General features: G+C 43.8%; 1 protein-coding gene across 1 annotated transcript in view; it reads right to left on the bottom strand.

The window, feature by feature from the left end:
• Positions 1-20,098, bottom strand: part of CCDC146 (coiled-coil domain containing 146) — a 101,893-nt gene that overhangs the window by 2,603 nt on the left and 79,192 nt on the right. Inside the window, exons 14-18 of the mRNA XM_060778324.2 lie at positions 19,679-19,903; positions 17,419-17,647; positions 9,479-9,607; positions 6,794-6,931; positions 528-776 (exon numbers count right to left, since the gene is read on the bottom strand). Coding sequence (XP_060634307.2) covers positions 528-776; positions 6,794-6,931; positions 9,479-9,607; positions 17,419-17,647; positions 19,679-19,903 — 970 coding nt within the window. The remainder of the gene's footprint in view (positions 1-527; positions 777-6,793; positions 6,932-9,478; positions 9,608-17,418; positions 17,648-19,678; positions 19,904-20,098) is intronic.

The raw sequence follows: 20,098 nt of genomic DNA, 5'->3' as shown, positions 1-20,098 counted from the left end.
TCCAACAACCATCATGTCAGACTACACAGAGAAGCCATTGAAATCCACAAGCATGTGGACAATTTCAACAGAAAGGAGGAAACCATGAAAATGAACAAAATCTGGCTACCAGTATTAACAAACATACCTCCCTCTATCAACCCCCAATCTACTGCATGGGGAGAAAAAGGTTCACTCTCCGGTGAGTGAGCATGGATGAATGTTTCTTCTATCAGGTTTGAGGGGCTTGGGCTAGGAGAGGTTACTCAGATATACTTAACTATGAAGCTAATTCAGGACTCCAGCCATTATCCTTGTATCATTGCCTTGGATGACTACTACAGGTCTATGGTCTAAAGTGCTGCAATACCACCAAGGATTGGAAAGGCTGCTAGATATAGCTCAAATGATACAAATTATACAAAAGGGCATTGGCCACCATTTAGAATTCCACATTACCATAAAGACGTACCAAATGTCTTCATAAACTAGTGTTGGGCCAAACCCAAAATGATACTATTACCATGAAGAGACCAACAGAAACTCACTTTTGCTTTGGCATCAAGTGCTGCCTTATATACTTCTTCATTTCGCAGTATCTTTAACCACTCAGTTTCTACTTCCTTGGGTGGTGGAAGACCACTGTCTAGCCGGGTGGTGACACACATTAAAAATTGTTCTTTATCTCTCATTTCTTGTTGCAGTTTCATGGCATGAGCTTGATTCATAGATAACTCTGCAACCAGTGCCATCATCTTTTGAGTCGCAATTTTTATTTTCTCTTGAAGTTCATTCATCTGGAATGAAAAACAAAGCAGTGATACCGGGCTCCCTCACATGCCTCTGCCAAGCCTTATACATAATCCAAATGTTTGCCACATTTCTTGAGAACCACACAGCTAACTACATTAGAGATACAGGATATATCATGGACTTTGAAAAGTACGTTTTGCATTTCATATTTTGTTAGTGTTATTTCCTACACATTAAATAAAAATGTAAAATAATCAAGAAAAAATAATATTATGCTACATTTCTCCCAGAAGAAATAATTATCTGGATAAGAGGACCTGAATCCTATTGGTAGCGCTGAATATTGTAGATCAGTTGAACAAACTGATGAATTTTGAGTCAACATTTATGTAAATCAAATTGATTCAATTGACCCACTCTAATGGAAGGACTAATGGATCTTCAATACAATTCAGGCTAAGCACTTCTTTGCATCTTTATTTATGTAGAACAACAGTCGTAACTTGACATATGAGTTTAATTCATTCTGTGACCAAGCTTGTAACTCAATTTGCTCGTATGTCAAATCAAATTTTCACATAGAAATTAATTGGAATGCTATTAATTCATTCTAGCCCCTCAAAAACCACACCATTCTTTTTTGTCAAGATCAGGGAGCTTGCTGAGGGGGGAAAGGAAGGCCTTCTCCTCTGCTTCCTTCCTCTGTCAGCAAACCCTGACAAGAAAACCCTGTGAGAAACTCGCCATACATCAGAAATGGCTTGGAAGAGCAAATTATTGGATTGAATAGCTGTGCCTTGTTGCTGTCTTCCTATGATACAAGTTGAGGTTCTCCATGAGGCTGGCCTTCCCCTCACACACCCCAGAAGACCCTTCCACCTTTTCAGCCATCTCTGTTCTCAAAGCTAGCACCTCCACCCCCTGCCTTTCTGCAATCCCCCACTGTATGTCACAGAGGGTGAACTTCATGACACCTTTTTCCCATTGCTGGAGAGAGGCCTGGCCACCTCACCTGTCAATTTAGGTCCTGCCACCTTCACCTCCACCTCACACATGCAGCGCTCCCCAGCTGAAAGATATCCAATCAGTTCCGCATCAACAGCCCAAGGAAGAAGAGTGAACCAACACAATTGTTGATGAAGTGGACACTTGCACCAGTGCCACCTTGCACACATACTCCTGCCCCCCTCGCAGGCACGCATGCAGTCCCCTCCCTTCCTCCTTGGCCCCTCAATGCTGCCTGCCATCATGAGGAAATGGAGAAAAAAAATAAAGGGAGGCGAAGAGAAAAAAATGTGCCAGGAGGATTTGAGAGGGACTTTTCGGAGGGGAAATGGTGGTGGAGTAGGGGGCTGCAAAAAGGAACATCTAGCTCATAACTCGGATCTCCGCTCATATCTTGAAGCAAAAAATTGTTGCAACTCACGATAGATTCACCTTGCTCAAGACACCACCACACACCATGGCTGTAGTTTTTGTAGTTTATTGAAGAAAAAGCAAAATCAAAAACATGGAAGCAAAGTTGCAAAAGTTCAATAGCCAAAACAGAGTCTTAAATGCATAGGCAGAGTTCCCAAGATCCAGAGGCAAATAACATGAAGTATATTCCTTTAGCATTGGTTAAACAAGAATCCATGGCAGCATGACAAAGTCCCCAAGAAATCAGGAGCAGAACCAAAGTCCCAAAGAGCTAGAAGCTTTCCCCAAAAGCCGAGGTAATTTTCAGAGAAGTTAACAGGGTAGAAGCAACATTACACTGACAATGGACACAATTGCACTTTAATAAGTGTTATGTCTATTACACTTTAACAACTTTTTATTATCTGTGTTATGCCCATTGCACTTTAACAACAAGTGTTACGCCTATTGCACTTTAACAACTTTTTATTACCTGTATAGTTGATATAACTTTGTGTGCACTTTAAGAACGAGGGATAAGCGGACTGACAGTGTTTTATTGTGAATTTTCTACATCCTCACCCATGCTACTGTCCATTCCCTGGTATTGGTATCTGTTAACCCTTCTTGTAACCAGTGGTAGTATAGATAAGGAATGGAGTGGACTGAGGAGTCCCGGAAGTAATATAGCATGGGATGAAGCTATGAATGCAGACTGTGTCATGGAGGAGGGAGGGTGTTCCAGTGGCCGGGGAGCCCCCATAGAAGTCGTGGTGGGGAGGGGGAGATACGGGAAAGGGAGACCTTTAATTCGGCCTAGGGAACGTGGATCAACATTAGTAATTCCAAAGCGGTCTCCTGATGTGGGAAGTTGGTGTAACCAGGAAGGCGGTCCCGCCGGGTTGAAGGTGGTGCTGTTGAACGCCAGATCTGTCAATGGTAAAACAGCTTTCATCCAGGGATCCTGGATGAACGGGCAGATCTGGCGTGCATCACAGAGACCTGGCTGGATGAAGCTGGAGGAGTGAATTTGACCCAGCTTTGTCCACCAGTCTTCTCTGTGCAGCACCAACCGAGATCCGGAGGGCGGGGAGGCGGGGTTGCAGTGGTCTATAGAGATTCCATTCGTCTGACCAGGGGCCCCATCCCGCAGTCAACAAAATTTGAATGCGTCCACCTGAGGGTGGGTGACCGGGACAGTTTAGGGATTCTGTTAGTGTACCGTCCACCTCGCTGCACTACAGACTCCCTGATTGAGCTAGCGGGGGTGGTCTCGGACCTGGCGTTGGAGTCCCAACGGCTACTTGTGCTGGGGGACTTCAACGTCCACGCCGAGGCCATCTTATCGGGAGCGGCTCAGGACTTCATGTCTGCCATGGCAACCATGGGGCTGTCCCAATAGGTATCTGGCCCCACCCACAGTGCTGGACATACATTGGACTTGGTTTTCTGTCAGGGATGGGAGGAAGGTGGCGGTGTTGAGGAGTTATCCATCTCTCCGTTGCCATGGACCGACCACCACCTGGTCAGCTTTAGACTCACTGCACCCCCTAACCTCCGCAGAGGTGGAGGACCCATTAAGTTGGTCCGCCCCAGGAGGCTTATGGATCCAGATGGATTCCTGACGGCTCTTGGGGAATTTCCCGCCTCCTCGGTTGGTGATCCTGTCGATGCCCTGGTCGCTCTCTGGAATGGGGAGATGACTAGGGCAATAGACACGATTGCCCCAGAACGTCCCCTCTTGAGTAGCCGAGCTAAACCAGCTCCTTGGTTTACTGAGGAGCTGGCAGCGTTGAAGCGAAAGAAGAGGGTACTAGAGAGCGTGTGGCGTTCGGATCCGAGCGAGCCAAATCGAACACGGTTTGTGTCCTTTCTAAGGGCATACGCCGCGGCAATAAAAGCCGCAAAGAAGACCTTCTTTGCGGCCACTATTGCGTCTGCAAAGAACCGTCCGGCAGAACTGTTCCGAGTTGTCAGACGCCTGTTAAAGCCCACCATGCAGGATGGGTGCCCTGATGACTCGGCAGCTCGCTGTGAAGCCTTTGCTCAGTTCTTTGCAGACAAAGTCGCTTTGATCCGCTCTGGTCTGGATACCATATTAACGGCAGTTTCTGAGGATGTAACACGAGCATCTGCTTGTCCGGTTTTGATGGATTCATTTCAATTGGTTCAATCCGAGGATGTGGACAAGGTGCTTGGAGGAATGAGAGCTACCACATGCATCCTAGACCCCTGCCCATCCTGGCTTCTGAAGGAGGCCAGAGGGGGATTGGCCGAGTGGGTGAAGGTGGTGGTTAATGCCTCCCTTCGGGAAGGCATATTTCCAGCCAGCTTAAAGCAAGCTGTGATAAAACCGCTGTTGAAAAAACCATCACTGGACCCCACTCAATTCGTCAACTATCGGCCTGTTTCCAATCTCCCCTTCTTGGGCAAAGTCCTGGAACGTGTGGTGGCCTCACAACTCCAGGCATTCTTGGTAGACACGGATTATCTGGACCCGGCACAGTCTGGCTTTAGGCCGGGGCATGGTACCGAGACAGCTTTGGTCGCCTTAGTAGATGATCTGCGCCGGGAGCTCGACAGGGGGAGTGTGTCCCTGTTGGTGCTGCTGGACCTCTCAGCGGCCTTCGATACCGTCGACCACGGTATCCTTCTGGGACACCTCGCGGGAATGGGTCTTGGAGGAACTGTTCTACAGTGGCTCCGCTCATTCCTCGAGGGTCGGTCTCAGAAGGTGTTATTGGGAGACTCCTGCTCAACCCCACAACCTTTGTCTTGTGGGGTTCCTCAGGGTTCAATATTATCTCCCATGTTGTTCAACATCTACATGAAGCCGCTGGGCGAGATCATCCGGAGTTTCGGAGTGCGATGTCATCTGTACGCGGATGATGTCCAACTCTGTCACTCCTTTCCACCCGCTACTAAGGAGGCTGTCGAGGTCCTGAACCGGTGCTTGGCCGCTGTGACGGTCTGGATGGGGGCGAACAAATTGAAATTGAATCCAGACAAGACAGAGGTACTCCTGGTCAGTCGCAAGGCCGAACAGGGTATAGGGTTACAGCCTGTGTTGGATGGGATCGCACTCCCCCTGAAGACGCAGGTTCGCAGTTTGGGTGTGATCCTGGACTCATCGCTGAGCCTGGAACCCCAGGTTTCGGCGGTGACCAGGGGAGCATTCGCACAGTTAAAACTCGTGCGCCAACTGCGCCCGTACCTTGGGAAGTCTGACTTGGCCACGGTAGTCCACGCTCTGGTTACATCCCGTTTAGACTACTGCAACACTCTCTACGTGGGGTTGCCTTTGAAGACGGCTCGGAAGCTCCAATTAGTCCAATGGTCGGCAGCCATGATACTAACTGGAGCGGTGCGCAGGGAGCGCACAACTCCTTTGCTGCACCAGCTCCACTGGCTGCCGATTTGCTACCGGGCTCAATTCAAAGTGCTGGCGTTGGCCTTTAAAGCCCTAAACGGTTCTGGCCCAACCTACCTATCCAAACGTATCTCGGCCTATCAGCCCACCAGGACCCTAAGATCTTCTGGGGAGGCCTTGCTCTCTATCCCGCCTGCTTCACAGGTGCGGCTGGCGGGGACGAGAGACAGGGCCTTTTCTGTGGTGGCCCCTCGGCTCTGGAACACCCTTCCCATGGAGGTAAGATCAGCCTCCTCGCTGATGGTATTCCGAAAAAGACTAAAAACTTGGATGTTCAAGCAGGCATTTGGATAATTCGGTGCAATGAATGTGTCGACTACGGATTGGTAATATGGATGATGCAATTGGACCACGATTTTAGTTAGGAGATGTATTGGATTGTGATTTATGTGAAATATTGTGTATTATGTTTTTACGGTTTTAATTGTATACTGTGTGCTGTATATTCTGTTGTAAACCGCGTTGAGTCGCCAGTTAGGCTGAGAAACGGCGGTATACAAGGACAGTAAATAAATAAATAAATAAATAAATAATGGACAGACTTCAATCAGATCGTTAAATATGTTTCCCCAACATGAAAGCATTACGTTGACCTCTAATCTCACGTTTGTTGGCAAGGCGCGCACTTCGGCGAACCCTTAATTGCAAACGGTCTTCTCTAATCATGTCTCAATCTTCAAGGATGGATCCCTCATTATCCTGAGAACCGAGAGGACCTGAACTCCCAGATGGGACCTACTTGACGGGCTCGTCTACCTGCAGCTGTGAAGTTTCACTATCTTTATCTGAAACAACATTCCTTTCCCTGGGGAACAGAAATGCCGTCTGTTCTTCAGAATCAACACTGTCTGCCTGAGTAACAGAAACAGGTTCAGAAATCTGTAACCCATCATCCTCCTCGTCCTGAGGAAACTCAGGCTCGGAAAACTCAGGCTCAAAGTGAGCTACAACAAAAATGAGCCGGGTGAAGCCTTGTATTTTGAAAAACTCGCAAGTTGGTTCACTCTTAAGTTGAGGTATCACTGTAGTTGCATCAGAATGTAAGTGCAGATGGAACATCTATTTCCCAGGCCTGAAATGTGTGGTATAAAGAAGACAATGTACTTCAGTGATAGGAGACTCAATTCTCTTTCGGCACATAAAATATACACAAAAGTGTCATTCCAAATGGGGATCTGCTTGACTGGAATGGATCAGACATGGCTTGTGAGACAGAAACAAATGCACTTTTACCTTTTTTCCTAAGATTAATGTGTCTTGCCTGCTGTTCTCTACTTTGGTGTTGGCTTTCTCTGTCAGTCGGGAAACTTGCTCATAAATGAAGTCCTTCTCAAGCAATTTCTCTTCCTTTTGTGCCAGTTGTATTTCTAACTATAAAAGGAATTTGTAAATGTTCAGAATTAATAATCAGGAACAAAGTCAACCTGAAAACTGTTCGATAAATTGGGTTTTCCAGGACAAAATTGCCAACATATTCAAACCTAGAGTTTGATGCAATATTTGCTTACAATCCGGTTAGGCGCAGGTCTGTATCATCACATCAAAAATTAAAACATATAGCCATTGAACGGCAAAAGGGGAGACTGTCAAGAAGGTAAATTTATTTATTTATTTGTTTCTGATACTAGCCGTCCCCTGCCATGTGTTGCTATGGCCCAGTCTGGTGATCTGGAAAATAATGAGAAGGTGTTGACTTCTAATATATGTAATGTCTTGATGCTTGTGGGTAAACAGTATTTCTTGTTGTTTCTTTCTCAGTGTTGATGTGGAGATTGTCTGGTTTGCCTACTCTGGAATATGCAACATATAATTGTCCTTTTTTAAAAGTCCCTTTCAAATATACGATACTATATCTCTGTGTGTGTGAATCATATATATCTTTATCTATGGCTGGATGGCTCTTTGTCAGAAGGCTTTGATTACGTTTTCTTGCCCTGGTGAAGGGAGTTGGACTGGATGGCCTTAAGTATTTTCTGTTGGTCATGGGAGTTCTGTGTGGGATGTTTGCCCCAATTCTGTCGCTGGTGGGGTTCAGAATGCTCTTTGGTTGTAGGTGAACTATAAATCCCAGTAGCTACAACTCCCAAATGTCAAGGTCTGTTTCCCCCAAGCTTCATCTGTGTTCATATTTGGGCATATGGAATATTCATGCCAGGTTTGGTCCAGAGCAATCATTTTTGGAGTCCACAGTGCTCTCTAGATGTAGGTGAACTACAACTCCCAAACTCAAGGTCAATAACCACCAAACCCTTCTAGTGTTTTCCGTTGGTCATGGGAGTCCTGTGTGCTACGTTTGGTTTAATTCCATGATTGGTGGAGTTCAGAATGCTCTCTGATTATAAGTAAACTATAAATCCCAGCAACTACAACTCCCAAATGACAAAATCATTTTTTTTTTTGGAGTGATGGTCACTCCTTGGGTTAGTAGGTGTCTCGAGGCCAAATTTGGCAGCAATTTGTCCAATGGTTTTTGCGTTCTGTTAATCCCACAAATGAACTTTACATTTTTATTTATATAGATTTCTACCCCGTCTCTTCTCTACCCTCAAAGGGGGACTCAGGATGGCTTATGTTTAGTAACAATACAATGTCGCTACATAACAATTACAATAAGTTCAATTATTTTTGTTGTATTGATCAGTTTCACAGGAAACAGTGGATTGATATATTGGGGTGGAGCTAGAAATGCTCTTTCTGATAGAAGAAATGTTGCACAGATGAAAGGATTTATGTTGCTATAAGGCACATTCATACACATATATAAGCAAGCACACACAAATATACACATATACACACACATACATATATACCTATATACATATACACATACATACACAAAGATAAACACACATATATGCATATACACAAGCACACACATATACACAATATATACACATACACACATGCATACAGACAGACACACATATATATACACAGGCACACAAAATATACACATATAGTATGCACACACATACACCTACACACATACACATATACACATACATACACGCATATATGCATATACACAAGCACACACATATACACAATATATATATGCACATATAAACACAAATACACAAATATATACACACGTATACACACATAAATTCACACACATGAGTATATACACACAAACACACACATATACACAAATATATACACAGACATAAACACATATATACACACAAAACACATATACACAGAATGGGCCACAGCAATGCATGGCAGGGGATAGCTAATAATAATAATAATAATAATAATAATAATAATAATAATGACGCCTAGAATTCAAAGGCACACCAAAGGTCATCTAGTAAATAAATAAAAAATGTAATGTTCATTTGTGGGATTAACATAATTCAAAAACCACTGGGCGAATTGACACCAAATTTGGACACAATACATGTATCAGGCCAACAAGTGACCATCACTCATAAAACACTGAAAACCACTGCCAAAGGGACTTAAAAAGCCAATTTTTTTTTTAAAAAATACACTACAATGCATGCGCAAAACCACACACACACACACACACACATATATATGCAAACACACATATACACAAAGATATACACACATATGCACACACAAAACACATATACACAGACTGGGACAAAGCAACGCGTGGCAGGGGACATCTAGTATATGTAGTAAATCAGGAGGTAGATTTAATGCAGCTTGACACCACTTTGATGGCTATGGCTCAATACTGTGGAATCCTGGGAGTTGTAGTTTGGTGAGGCACCAGGACTTTGGCAGAGAGGGCTAAAGACCTGGTAAAATGAGAACTCCTAGCATTCCATAGCATTGAGGCATGTCAGTTAAAGTGATGTCAAACTGCATTAATTCTACAGTGTAGATGTGTCCAGGATTGTTTGGTATGATGGCTTCTCCCAAAGTATGAATGGCAGATATTACCTCCTCGATCTTTTTGAACAATTCTTCTTGAGAGGGGTCCTTTCCTGGCAAAGCTCTTGCTCTTTTCTGACCAGTTGGATCTGTAAACTGTTTCTCCAGCTCTTTAATTTTGTCCTTGCACTGTGAAAACTATAAAACAAGTGACAGTCAAAAGAACTTGTCGGCTTAGTGACCATTAACACCCTTCTTAGCTCTTAAAAATAAAACCCAACACCACGGCACTCTCACTTGTAACAGAAAAAACAAAAGTTTTTTTTCTCTTCGGCCAATTTAATCCAAAATCAATTCTACTTTAGTAAAAGGGGAAAGATTTATACGACCGAAAACCAGAGTATTGAACTGGATTGGGATTGTGTAATAGCTGGTCTATTTTAACCTTTGTTTTAACCTTTGTTTTTAACTTTTATGGTATGAAGTTTTACCTTGGCATTTTAATGATGATATTTTGAATTACTTTTAACTTTTAATTAAGTTTTAATGTATGTTAATTCACTATTACAGGAGTCTTAGGATAGGGATTAGTGTCTGTTTGTGTACTTCTTTTGTTTTGTCTTTACTGTTGATATGGTCAGTGGACTAATCAATAATAATAATAATAATAATAATAATAATAATACTTTAATTACACCCCCCCCCCCACTGTTGTGGCTGAGCAGTTTTCTGATGATGAGGATGATGGGATTCAGATTCCTACTGGGATTCAGCTTCCTGGCTCTGTGTCTGTGCCTCAGATCTGTGGGCCTGCTTCTGAAGCTCCCACAGACAGTGCAGTGTCAACACAGATGTTCCCAGCAGAAAGGAATTTTAACAAAGGAGATAGCGAGCAGGTGCCTTCCCACGCTGATACCGAAAGTGTAGATAGTGACTTGACCTGGCAAGCTCGTCTTGATCTGAGGGTCAGGCGGAGTTCTCGTCTGGCTGGCAGACGAGAAGCCAGCTCGGTGAAAGGTCATCGCAAAGCTTTTATGATGATGAGACCCTAATGTTTTCATGTTAGAAAGGTATTTAGGCTTCTTGCAAACCCTGAGAAAGTGTCAGTTCAACGTAGCTTACTATCCTGGAAGCTGCATGGAATAACCTTAGCCTGGAAAGCAGTACGCTTGGGATTTCTTGCATTGTGATTCTTGGGGCAATTGTTTCATTGCTTGTACCTGGGATTCTGGTTTGAATTTTGCCAATAGGATTGGGTCTCCTGCTTTTACCTGAAGGACTTTGGAACTATATTCTGCATTTAACCTTAATCTATGGAACTTTGCAATGCTTATTCTTTATTTTGACTTGGATTTTTTCCTCAATAAACTATATAACTACAGCTCTGGTGTGGTGGTGTTTGGAAGCAAGGTGAAGCTTACTCTGAGTTGCAACAGCCACCATCTCCCCAAGGGAGTCGGAGCGGCTTACATGAGGCCAAGCACAACAACACATCACAACAGAAAAGCAGTAACAACAATACAAAGCAATACAAAATAATATAAATCACATATAACAATAACACACAGGATTTAAAAGCTTATGGCCAGGCCAGATGTAATGATTTAAAATTTAAAAAATAAGGAGGGTATCTCGTAGGAGGGTTAAACCATTTAACCCAATGGTTAAAGTGCATTTGTAAGGACATTTTTCTGGGAGTTATTCCTTTATTCCGGAAAGGCACACTGGAATAGCCACATTTTCAGGCTCCTCTTAAAGACTGCCAATGTTGGGGCATGCCTGATATCCTTTGGAAGTGAATTCCAGAGTCGGGAGGCCACCACCGAGTAGGCCCTCTCCCTCGTCCCAACCAATTGCGCTTGCGAGGAAAGCGGGAGCACGAGCAGGGCCTCTCCGGATGATCGTAGAGATCGTGTGGGTTTGTACACAGATGATCGTAGAGATCGTGTGGGTTCGTGTGGGTGTCCTCTTGGATTCATCGCTTACGTTTGAAGCTCAGGCGTCGGCAGTGGCCAGGAGGGTTTTCGCACAACTGAGACTCGTGCGCCAACTATGACCGTACCTCGTAAAGGCTGATCTGGCCGGGGTGGTCCATGCCTTGGTCACCTCTAGATTGGACTACTGTAATGCGCTCTACGTGGGGCTGCCCTTGAAAACAGCTCAGAATTTTTAACTGGTGCAACGGGCGGCAGCCAGTTTGTTAACTGGTGCTCCTTACAGAGAGAGATCAACCCTCCTGTTTAGGGAGCTCCATTGGCTGCCGTTCATTTTCCGGTCCCAATTCAAGGTGCAGGTGCTCACCTACAAAGCCCTAAACGGTTTGGGATCCGCCTACCTGAGTGACCGCATCTCTGTATATGAACCCACACGATCGCTCCGTTCATTTGGAGAGGCACTGCTCACGATCCCACCTGCGTCGCAAGCGCCTTTGGTGGGGACGAGGGACAGGGCCTTCTCTGTGGTAGCCCCCCGACTCTGGAACTCTCTCCCCAAGGACATCAGACAAGTCCCGACATTGACAGTCTTTAGGAAAAACTTGAAGACCTGGCTGTTCCAGTGTGCCTTTCCAGAATAGGAAACCCCCAGCATCATGTCCCAAACGCACTTTACTAGAGATTTAAGATTGTCTGCACATCACATCTACCCTAAAATATTTCACCTGTCATGCCCAGCACTTTTAACTTAATGTTTATTGGTTATCCATTACATTTGGTCCGGCCCTAGTTTTAATGTGTTATGATGTATTGTTTTATTGTTTTACTGTTATTGCTTTAATGTTTATTGGTTTACTTTTTGAGTTTTATTGTTTGTATTTGTTATGTTGTTGTTTTATTGAGGGCCTTGGCCGTTGTAAGCCGCACCGAGTCCTTCAGGAGATGTTAGCGGGGTACAAATAAAGTTAATAATAATAATAATAATAATATGCAGTCACGTAGATAGGCGGGTCCCAAATCGTTCAGGGCTTTGTAGGTAAGAACCTGCACCTTCAATTGGTACCGGAAGATGAACGGCAGCCAATATAGCTCCTTAAACAGGGGGGTTGACCACTCTTTGTAAGTTGCACCAGTTAGTAACCTGGCTGCCGCCTGTTGTACCAAGTGAAATTTCCGGGCCGTTTTCAAGGGCAGCCCCACATAGAGTGCATTACAGTAATCCAATCTGGAGGTGACTAAGGCATGGACCACCCTGGCCAATAAACTTTGTTACCAATTCTACTTCTTTTGTTTTGAAGAAATTTGAGAACAACTTTTTATGGAAACAAACAGTTCTGGTTTTGGTAATAAAAATGGTGGCTAAATTCAGTTCCCTTGCATTTCTGAAGAAAAGCAAATGCTGAGGCAACAACTACAGAATAACAACAATACACAGGTGATTCATGCTGAGGACTTCATTTTTCTTACAAAGATGTATGAGCCAGCTCTTCCTGTTCTCAGAAGTCAAGTTGCATGACAGGAAGCGTATTTTTTTAAAACCCCACATAAAGAGTTTTCAAAAAGGAGATGCAGATGGAAACAACAAAGTGACACCGATGTTCCTTCGAAATGCATTGGTTTAGAATATGGTATGATTGTGGTCCAGGATACTGAGAAATGTTTATGAGAGTCCACAATGGCACAAAAACAAACTGCAAAAGCAATGTGGTAGATATGATGAACGCACATTGTACCAAAAAACAGGATGTGGCTACTGTTCCAGCAAGCACATAGGTACAAAGTTCAGAGTCCTGCAGAAAACACTCCCTTACAAAAGCTACTATGAGTGCCTGATAGTGTCATTCAAATGAATGGGAGGCATGCAGCAAAACAGCACTCCTAGTACTCGTCTTTAACAAAACGTTATTACCGTATATTCCGGCATATAAGACAAATGGGCGTATAAGACGACCCCCAAATTTTCCAGTTAAAATATAGAGTTTGGTATATACTCGCCGTATAAGACTACACCTCTTCCAACACACACCAAATTTTTTTAAGCATCAGATTTGATTTCAATATGGTAATTTTCCTATTACTGTGCCTCCTTTTTTGCCTCTCAGATCTCGCACATGTGCACCTGCACCACTTCACTGCAGTTTTCAGGAGTGAGATCTGAGAGGCAGAGGAGGTACAGTAATAGGATACAAGGGTGGGCCAGACAGGTAAAAGAGATGTGTTTTTCTGGGCCCAGAGCCACTCTATCTCTTTTTTCCATATCCCAGGCGCCCCGGATGCCTGCAGCTTGCACCTTCCTGGTGAGGCGCCCCTTCACCTCACCATCGGGAAAGCTGACTGGCACAACCTGGGGATCACAACCAGACACAGTGAAGACATCCACCCTTGCACTATGCTACTCTGCTGCTGAGTATGCATGCTCAGTGTGGAACACATCTCACCACACTAAAACAGTGGATGTGGCTCTTAATGAGACATGCTGCATTATCACGGGGTGTCTGTGCCCTACACCACTGGAGAAATTACACTGCTTAGCCGGTATTGCACCACCTGACATCCACCAGGAAGTAGCAACCAATAGTGAAAGGACCAAGGCAGAGACTTCTCCAGCTCATCCCTTGTTTGGGCATCAGCCAGCATGTCAACGACTTAAATCAAGAAATAGTTTTCTAAGATCTACAGAGACACTCGCTGGAACACCTCAGCAAGCGAGAGTCCAAAAGTGGCAGGCTCAAACCCAGCACCTCAATCCGTGGGTGATACCAGATGAGAGACTCCCCCCTGGGCAAACAGAAAACTGGGTGACTTGGAAGGCGCTGAACAGACTGCACTTTGGCACCACGAGATGCAGAGCCAACCTTCAGAAATGGTGCTACAAAGTGAAATCCACGACATGCGAGTGTGGAGAGGAGCAAACAACAGACCACCTGCTGCAATGCAACCTGAGCCCTGCTACATGCACAATGAAGGACCTTCTTGCGGCAACACTAGAAGCACTCCAAGTGGCCAGATACTGGTCAAAGGACATTTAATCAACTACCAAGTTGGCAAAATTTGTGGGTTTTTTTATTTGTTTGTTTGTTTTGTTCTGTTAGAAATGTAATACGATGGTCTGGTTGCGGATGACACGATAAATAAATAAATCAGAATAATAAACTGTTAAAGGTATATACATTTTTGAGACACCCTGTATATAAGTCATCCTGGTAGATGAATAAACTCTTGCCCTGCCCCACTGCTGCTGCTTCTAAACGGTAGTGTCTCACAGTATCTACATTTATCTGGACTGTTCTGCATTGCTTAGGGGATCTGGAGAAAACTCTCTGCTTCAGATACAATTCCTCAAAATGAGTTAAGGTATAGCCAAGGGCTGCAACTCAGTGACTCAGAGATTGTTCACCCAAAAAATACCAGAAGATTTGATATTTCAAAAGGCACGAAGAGTAACTGTGTGGAAAAAGTTACGAGTTGCTGATAAGGTCACACGATTCAGTAAGCTTTTCCAGAAAGGGAGGAAAGAATGTCCTGAGCAGGACGGCATTCCATGGCATTTCTTGATGTTTTGTGACAAGAACGAAACCTTTCTTTGTGACCATCTGGTCAAAGCTTATTGACAGTGGGCAGAATAGCCTCTCTATAGTAAGCTTCGTAAATGGAACTGCTCTTTTGCAACTGTGTGCCTGCAAAGTACATTTGGGCTCCACTAACAAAAACTTGTGGTTCCAATCACAGTATGTTAAGGAAGCATACGAGAATTTCGGCCTGTCATTGAACATCGAGAAAACCAAAGTGCACTTCCAGCAGTCACCAGCCATCCCCTCCCCAATGCCAGAAATACAGCTTAATGGTGTAACATTAGAAAATGTTGGCCATTTCTGCTAGCTTCTCAGCCACCACTCCACCAAAGTCAACATCGACACCGAAATACAACACCATCTGAGCTTTGCGAGTGCAGCATTTTTCCGAATGAAGCAGAGAGTGTTTGAGGACCAGGACATCCGTAAGGATACCACGGTGCTTGTTTATAAAGCTACTGTCCTTCCAACCCTGCTATACACCTGCAAGACGTGGACTATCTACAACTTCTAGAACAATTCCATCAGTGTTGCCTCCGAAAAATCCTGCAAATCTCTTGGGAAGACAGGCGGACAAACGTCAGTGTGCTGGAAGCAAAGATCACCAGCATTGAAGCGATGGTCCTTCACCATCAACTCCGCTGGACCGGCCATGTTGTCCAGATGCTCGACCCAAATGAGATGCTCTATTCCGAACTCAAGAACGGAAAACGGAATGTTGGTGGACAGGAAAAGAGATTTAAAGATGGGCTCAAAGCCAACCTTGAAAACTCTGGCATAGACAATGAGAACTGGGAAGCCCTGGCCCTTGAGCGCTCCAGCTGGAGGTCAGCTGTGACCAGCAGTGCTGCAGAATTTGAAGAGGCACGAATGGAGGGTGAAAGAGAGAAATGTGCCAAGAGGAAGGCGCATCAAGCCAACCCCGACCGAGACCGCCTTCCACCGGGAAACCAATGCCCTCACTGCGGGAGAATAATAATAACTAAGATGCCCCCCTAGAGTATGTTTGGTATCATGGAGCACTGCAGAGGGAAAACTGCTGTTCACAACAGCCTTTATGTAGTATAATAATAATAATAATAATAATAATAATAATAATAATACTTTATTTATACCCTACCACCATCACCCTAAGGGACTTGGAGCGGCTTACATGAGGCCAAGCCCAACAACACATCAAAAACAACAAGCAATCATAAAACAACAAGCAATAAACAAGATAAACAATACAATTAATATAACTCACAAGTAGACAATAACACACAAGAATTTAAAAACCTATAGCTGGGCCAGATGTAATAGTTAAAACTTTAAAAATAAATGCTGGACATGAACAGAGAATTAGAAGAGTTTTAAATCAAAAGTAAAGAGCTACCCAACGGGTAATTAAAGTATGTCTCAGGATATTTTGCAGGGGAATGTTTCCTTTACTCAGGGAAGGCACACTGGAACAGCCACGTTTTCAGGCTCCTCCTAAAGACTGCCAATGTGGGGGCTTGTCTGATATCCTTGGGGAGTGAGTTCCAGAGTCGAGGGGCAACCATGGAGAAGGCCCTCTCCCTCATCCCCACCAATCGCGCCTCCGAGGGAGGTGGGAGCGAGAGCAGGGCCTCCCCAGATGAACAAAGAGTTCGTGTGGGTTTGTACACAGAAATGCGGTCACGCAGGTAGGCGGGTTCCAAACCGTTCAGGGCTTTGTAGGTCAGAACCTGCACCTTGAATTGGGATCGGAAAATGAACAGCAGCTAATGGAGCTCCTTAAACAGGGGGGTTGACCGCTCCCTGTAAATCGCCCCAGTAAGTAGCCTGGCTGCCGCCCGCTGGACCAATTGAAATCTCCGAGCCGTCTTCAAGGGCAGCCCCACATAGAGTACATTACAGTAATCCAATTTGGAGGTGACTAAGGTGTGGACCACATGCAGGTCAAGAACAGGGCTCCACAGTCACCCACGGACCCACCACCAGTACACTGATCTTGGAAGACAATCCTACTCGGACAACGAGGGATCGCCTAAGTAAGTAAGCTAAGGAAAAATAAAAATCTAAACTCCAGTCCCTGAGTGCATTTGCACAGAAGATCAATGTATAGAAGTAGGAACATTTTAAATTAAAAACTCAGACGACAAATCCCATTTGGAGACTAATGAGCTCTGATCAGTCTTTATGCTGCAAGGCCTATCAGTGACCTCCCAAAAATGCCATCAGTCATCTCACACTTCTGTTACTGTGACTTTTGTTTATTTACTACCTTGACAGGTAGATCTGGTGGAACGAAGAGTAATGTTTCCTAAGCTAGGCTTTGTTTTAAATGGTTGCAAGTTGCCTTGGATCCAATTGAACCCATAATGCTTTGGTGGCTCTGATTGCACATTGGTTTTGAGAACATGGTGATGTCCCTGCTCCTCACCTGAGAATATAAACAGTGCACAACAATGCAATTCATCTTTACACGATCGTAAATTGAGTAAACATGATGCCAGCCAAAATGCTAAATTCCACTTGCCTGAATCTGAAGGACCACTAAATCAGCATCTAGGCCTCTTTTCAGAGGAAGGATCTTCATTGATAATTCAATTAGCCTTTTTTTCTCACTTAGCTTCAATTTCAGAAAGCGGATCTTCTCATCCATCACACCAATTTCAAGATGACCATTTCGACTCATCATCTGTTGGATATTTATTTTTTCATTACAAACGCATGCTTCGTCTTCACGTTCTATGAGCAGAACTCCACTACAGGGACAAGCAAAATAAAGACTTAAAAGTCAGATTAAGCATTCTGAGCAAGAATATGCCTCTGGTTGGATTCCTATTGAACTAAGTTCCCATTACACATGTATTTTTATCTTTTTGTCATGTGCAGTGGATGTATTTGTTCATATTTTCAGAACTGGAATTCTGGTCCAATGATTTCACATGGACCTAAAGCATATTATTACTCCTTTTTTAATTTAAATTTGTATTGCATTTATATTCATTTCATTACAAAAAAATCTCTATAATTCATATATTTACTTCTTCTTTCCCCGGTTGTGTTCCCCCTTGTGCTCCCCATCTCCAGTTCTTCTTTTCTTTATGATCCCACCAGAACCTCATTCCTTCTGGTGGGTGTTGGTTTCCGTTTTCTTTCCTTAATGTTTCCTCAATAAATATTTCCATATATTTTCAAAATCATTATCCTTCCTTAGGCATTTTTAACCTTCAGATTGCATGTTAATTTATCATTTACTAGCTGTGCCCACCATGTGTTGCTGTGGCCAGCCTTCCCCTTTCTCTCCTTCTTTCTTTCTCTCCTTCCTTCCTTCCCTCCCTATTTCCTTCCCAATTTTTCTTTCCCTTCTCCTTTCCCTTCTTCTTTCTTCCTTCTCTATCTGTTTCTCTCCTCCCTCCCTTTGCTCTTTGGTTCCATCCTTCCTTTTCTCTTTCCTTCCTTCCCTCCCTCTTCCTCTCTTTCCTTCCTTCTCTCCTTCCTTCCCTCTCTCTTTCCTTCCTTCTTTCACTTTTTCTTTCTTTCTCTCCTTCCTTCCTTCCTTCCCTCTTTCTTTCCCAATTTTTCTTTCCCTTCTCCTTTCCCTTCTTCTTTCTTCCTTCTCTATCTGTTTCTCTCCTCCCTCCCTTTGCTCTTTGGTTCCATCCTTCCTTCTCTCTTTTCTTCCTTCCTTCCCTCTTCCTCTCTTTCCTTCCTTCTCTCCTTCCTTCCCCCTCTCTTTCCTTCCTTCTTTCACTTTTTTATTTCTTTCTCTCCTTCCTTCCTTCCTTCCTTCCTTCCTTCCTTCCTTCCCTCCCTCCCTCCCTCCCTCTTTCCTTCCCAATTTTTCTTTCCCTTCTCCTTTCCCTTCCTCTTTCTTCCTTCTCTATCTGTTTCTCTCCTTCCTCCCTTTGCTCTTTGGTTCCATCCTTGTCTCTTTCCTTTCTTCCCTCCCGCCATCTTTCTCTCTTTCGTTCCTTCTCTCCTTCCTTCCCTCTCTCTTTCCTTCCTTCTTTCACTTTTTTATTTCTTTCTCTCTTTCCTTCCTTCTCTACTCTTCTTTCCTTCCATCTCTCCTTCCCTCCTTCTTTTCCTCTTTCTCTCCCTTCTTCCCTCCTTCCTTCTTCCCTCCCTTCCCCCTTTCTGTGTATTTGTGTTTTGTGTGTGTATATATATGCATTTATTTATTTATTTAGACCATTTCTACCCCGCCCTTCTCACCCCTGAGGGGGGACTCAGGGCGGCTCACACAGGCAACAATTCAGTGCCAACAGTATCAAAACAACAATATAAAACAGCAATATAAAATCCATTACATAACAATTAAACTGTGATATTAATTAAAATTACATAGTCACATACAATAGAACGTATTTCTTTACAAATGTTTTTAGAACTGCAGATAAAAAGATGATTGTCATAGTATGAAGCACCCATCTACTACGAACTCCATAATTATTAGTTATAATAGTTTGGGCAATTTTAGAATGTTATCCACACAGTCAATATGTAAAATCAAAATATGACATGAAGACATGCTTTGCAGGTCTAGGGAAATTAAATATGAAAAAACATGACTTGTGTCAAAATTGAGATTTCTATTTAGATGCAATCCTCTAGGACAGTGGTTCTCAACTGGTGGGTCCCCAGATGTTTTGGCCTTCAATTCTCAGAAATCCTAACAGCTGGTAAACTGACTGGGATTTCTGGGAGTTGTTGATTTCTGGGGACCCACAGGTTGAGAACCACTGCTTTAGGACCATCTCAATGCCCTTAATGTCCACTTTCCCCTTTACCTCTCATTTCGGCGCTGCACAGCCCTTTCATATTTGTTCTTCAACTGGACCATTTCCTCCTCAATCCGGGTTAGCATGTTGGTGAGCCTCTCTACGTCCATCAGCTGCTGCTCTCGCTTTTCTTTCATCTCCTGGAGCGTTTGATAAAGCTTTCGGACATCACTTTGGATGCTGTCTTTGACTTTAACATTATTTGACAGCTTCAGCTGGTATTTTTGCAATTTTCTGAACAAAATGAGAACATTATTCACTAAATCCCAGCCTTCTTGGGAATGATTCTTCCCCAGTATTATTGCCTGACCATGGGTAATGCCTCCTCCAACTTCCATTAATATTTTTGCTTTGTGCCTTGTATCTCTCCCCCTGCCCCATTTTTGCATTGCTAGACCTATAAAACACAAGTTATCCACTATAAAACTC

The sequence above is a fragment of the Anolis sagrei genome, chromosome 5, assembly GCF_037176765.1.
Source record: "Anolis sagrei isolate rAnoSag1 chromosome 5, rAnoSag1.mat, whole genome shotgun sequence".
Taxonomy (NCBI): Eukaryota; Metazoa; Chordata; class Lepidosauria; order Squamata; family Dactyloidae; genus Anolis; species Anolis sagrei.
This window is presented reverse-complemented; position numbering and strand designations above follow the sequence as displayed.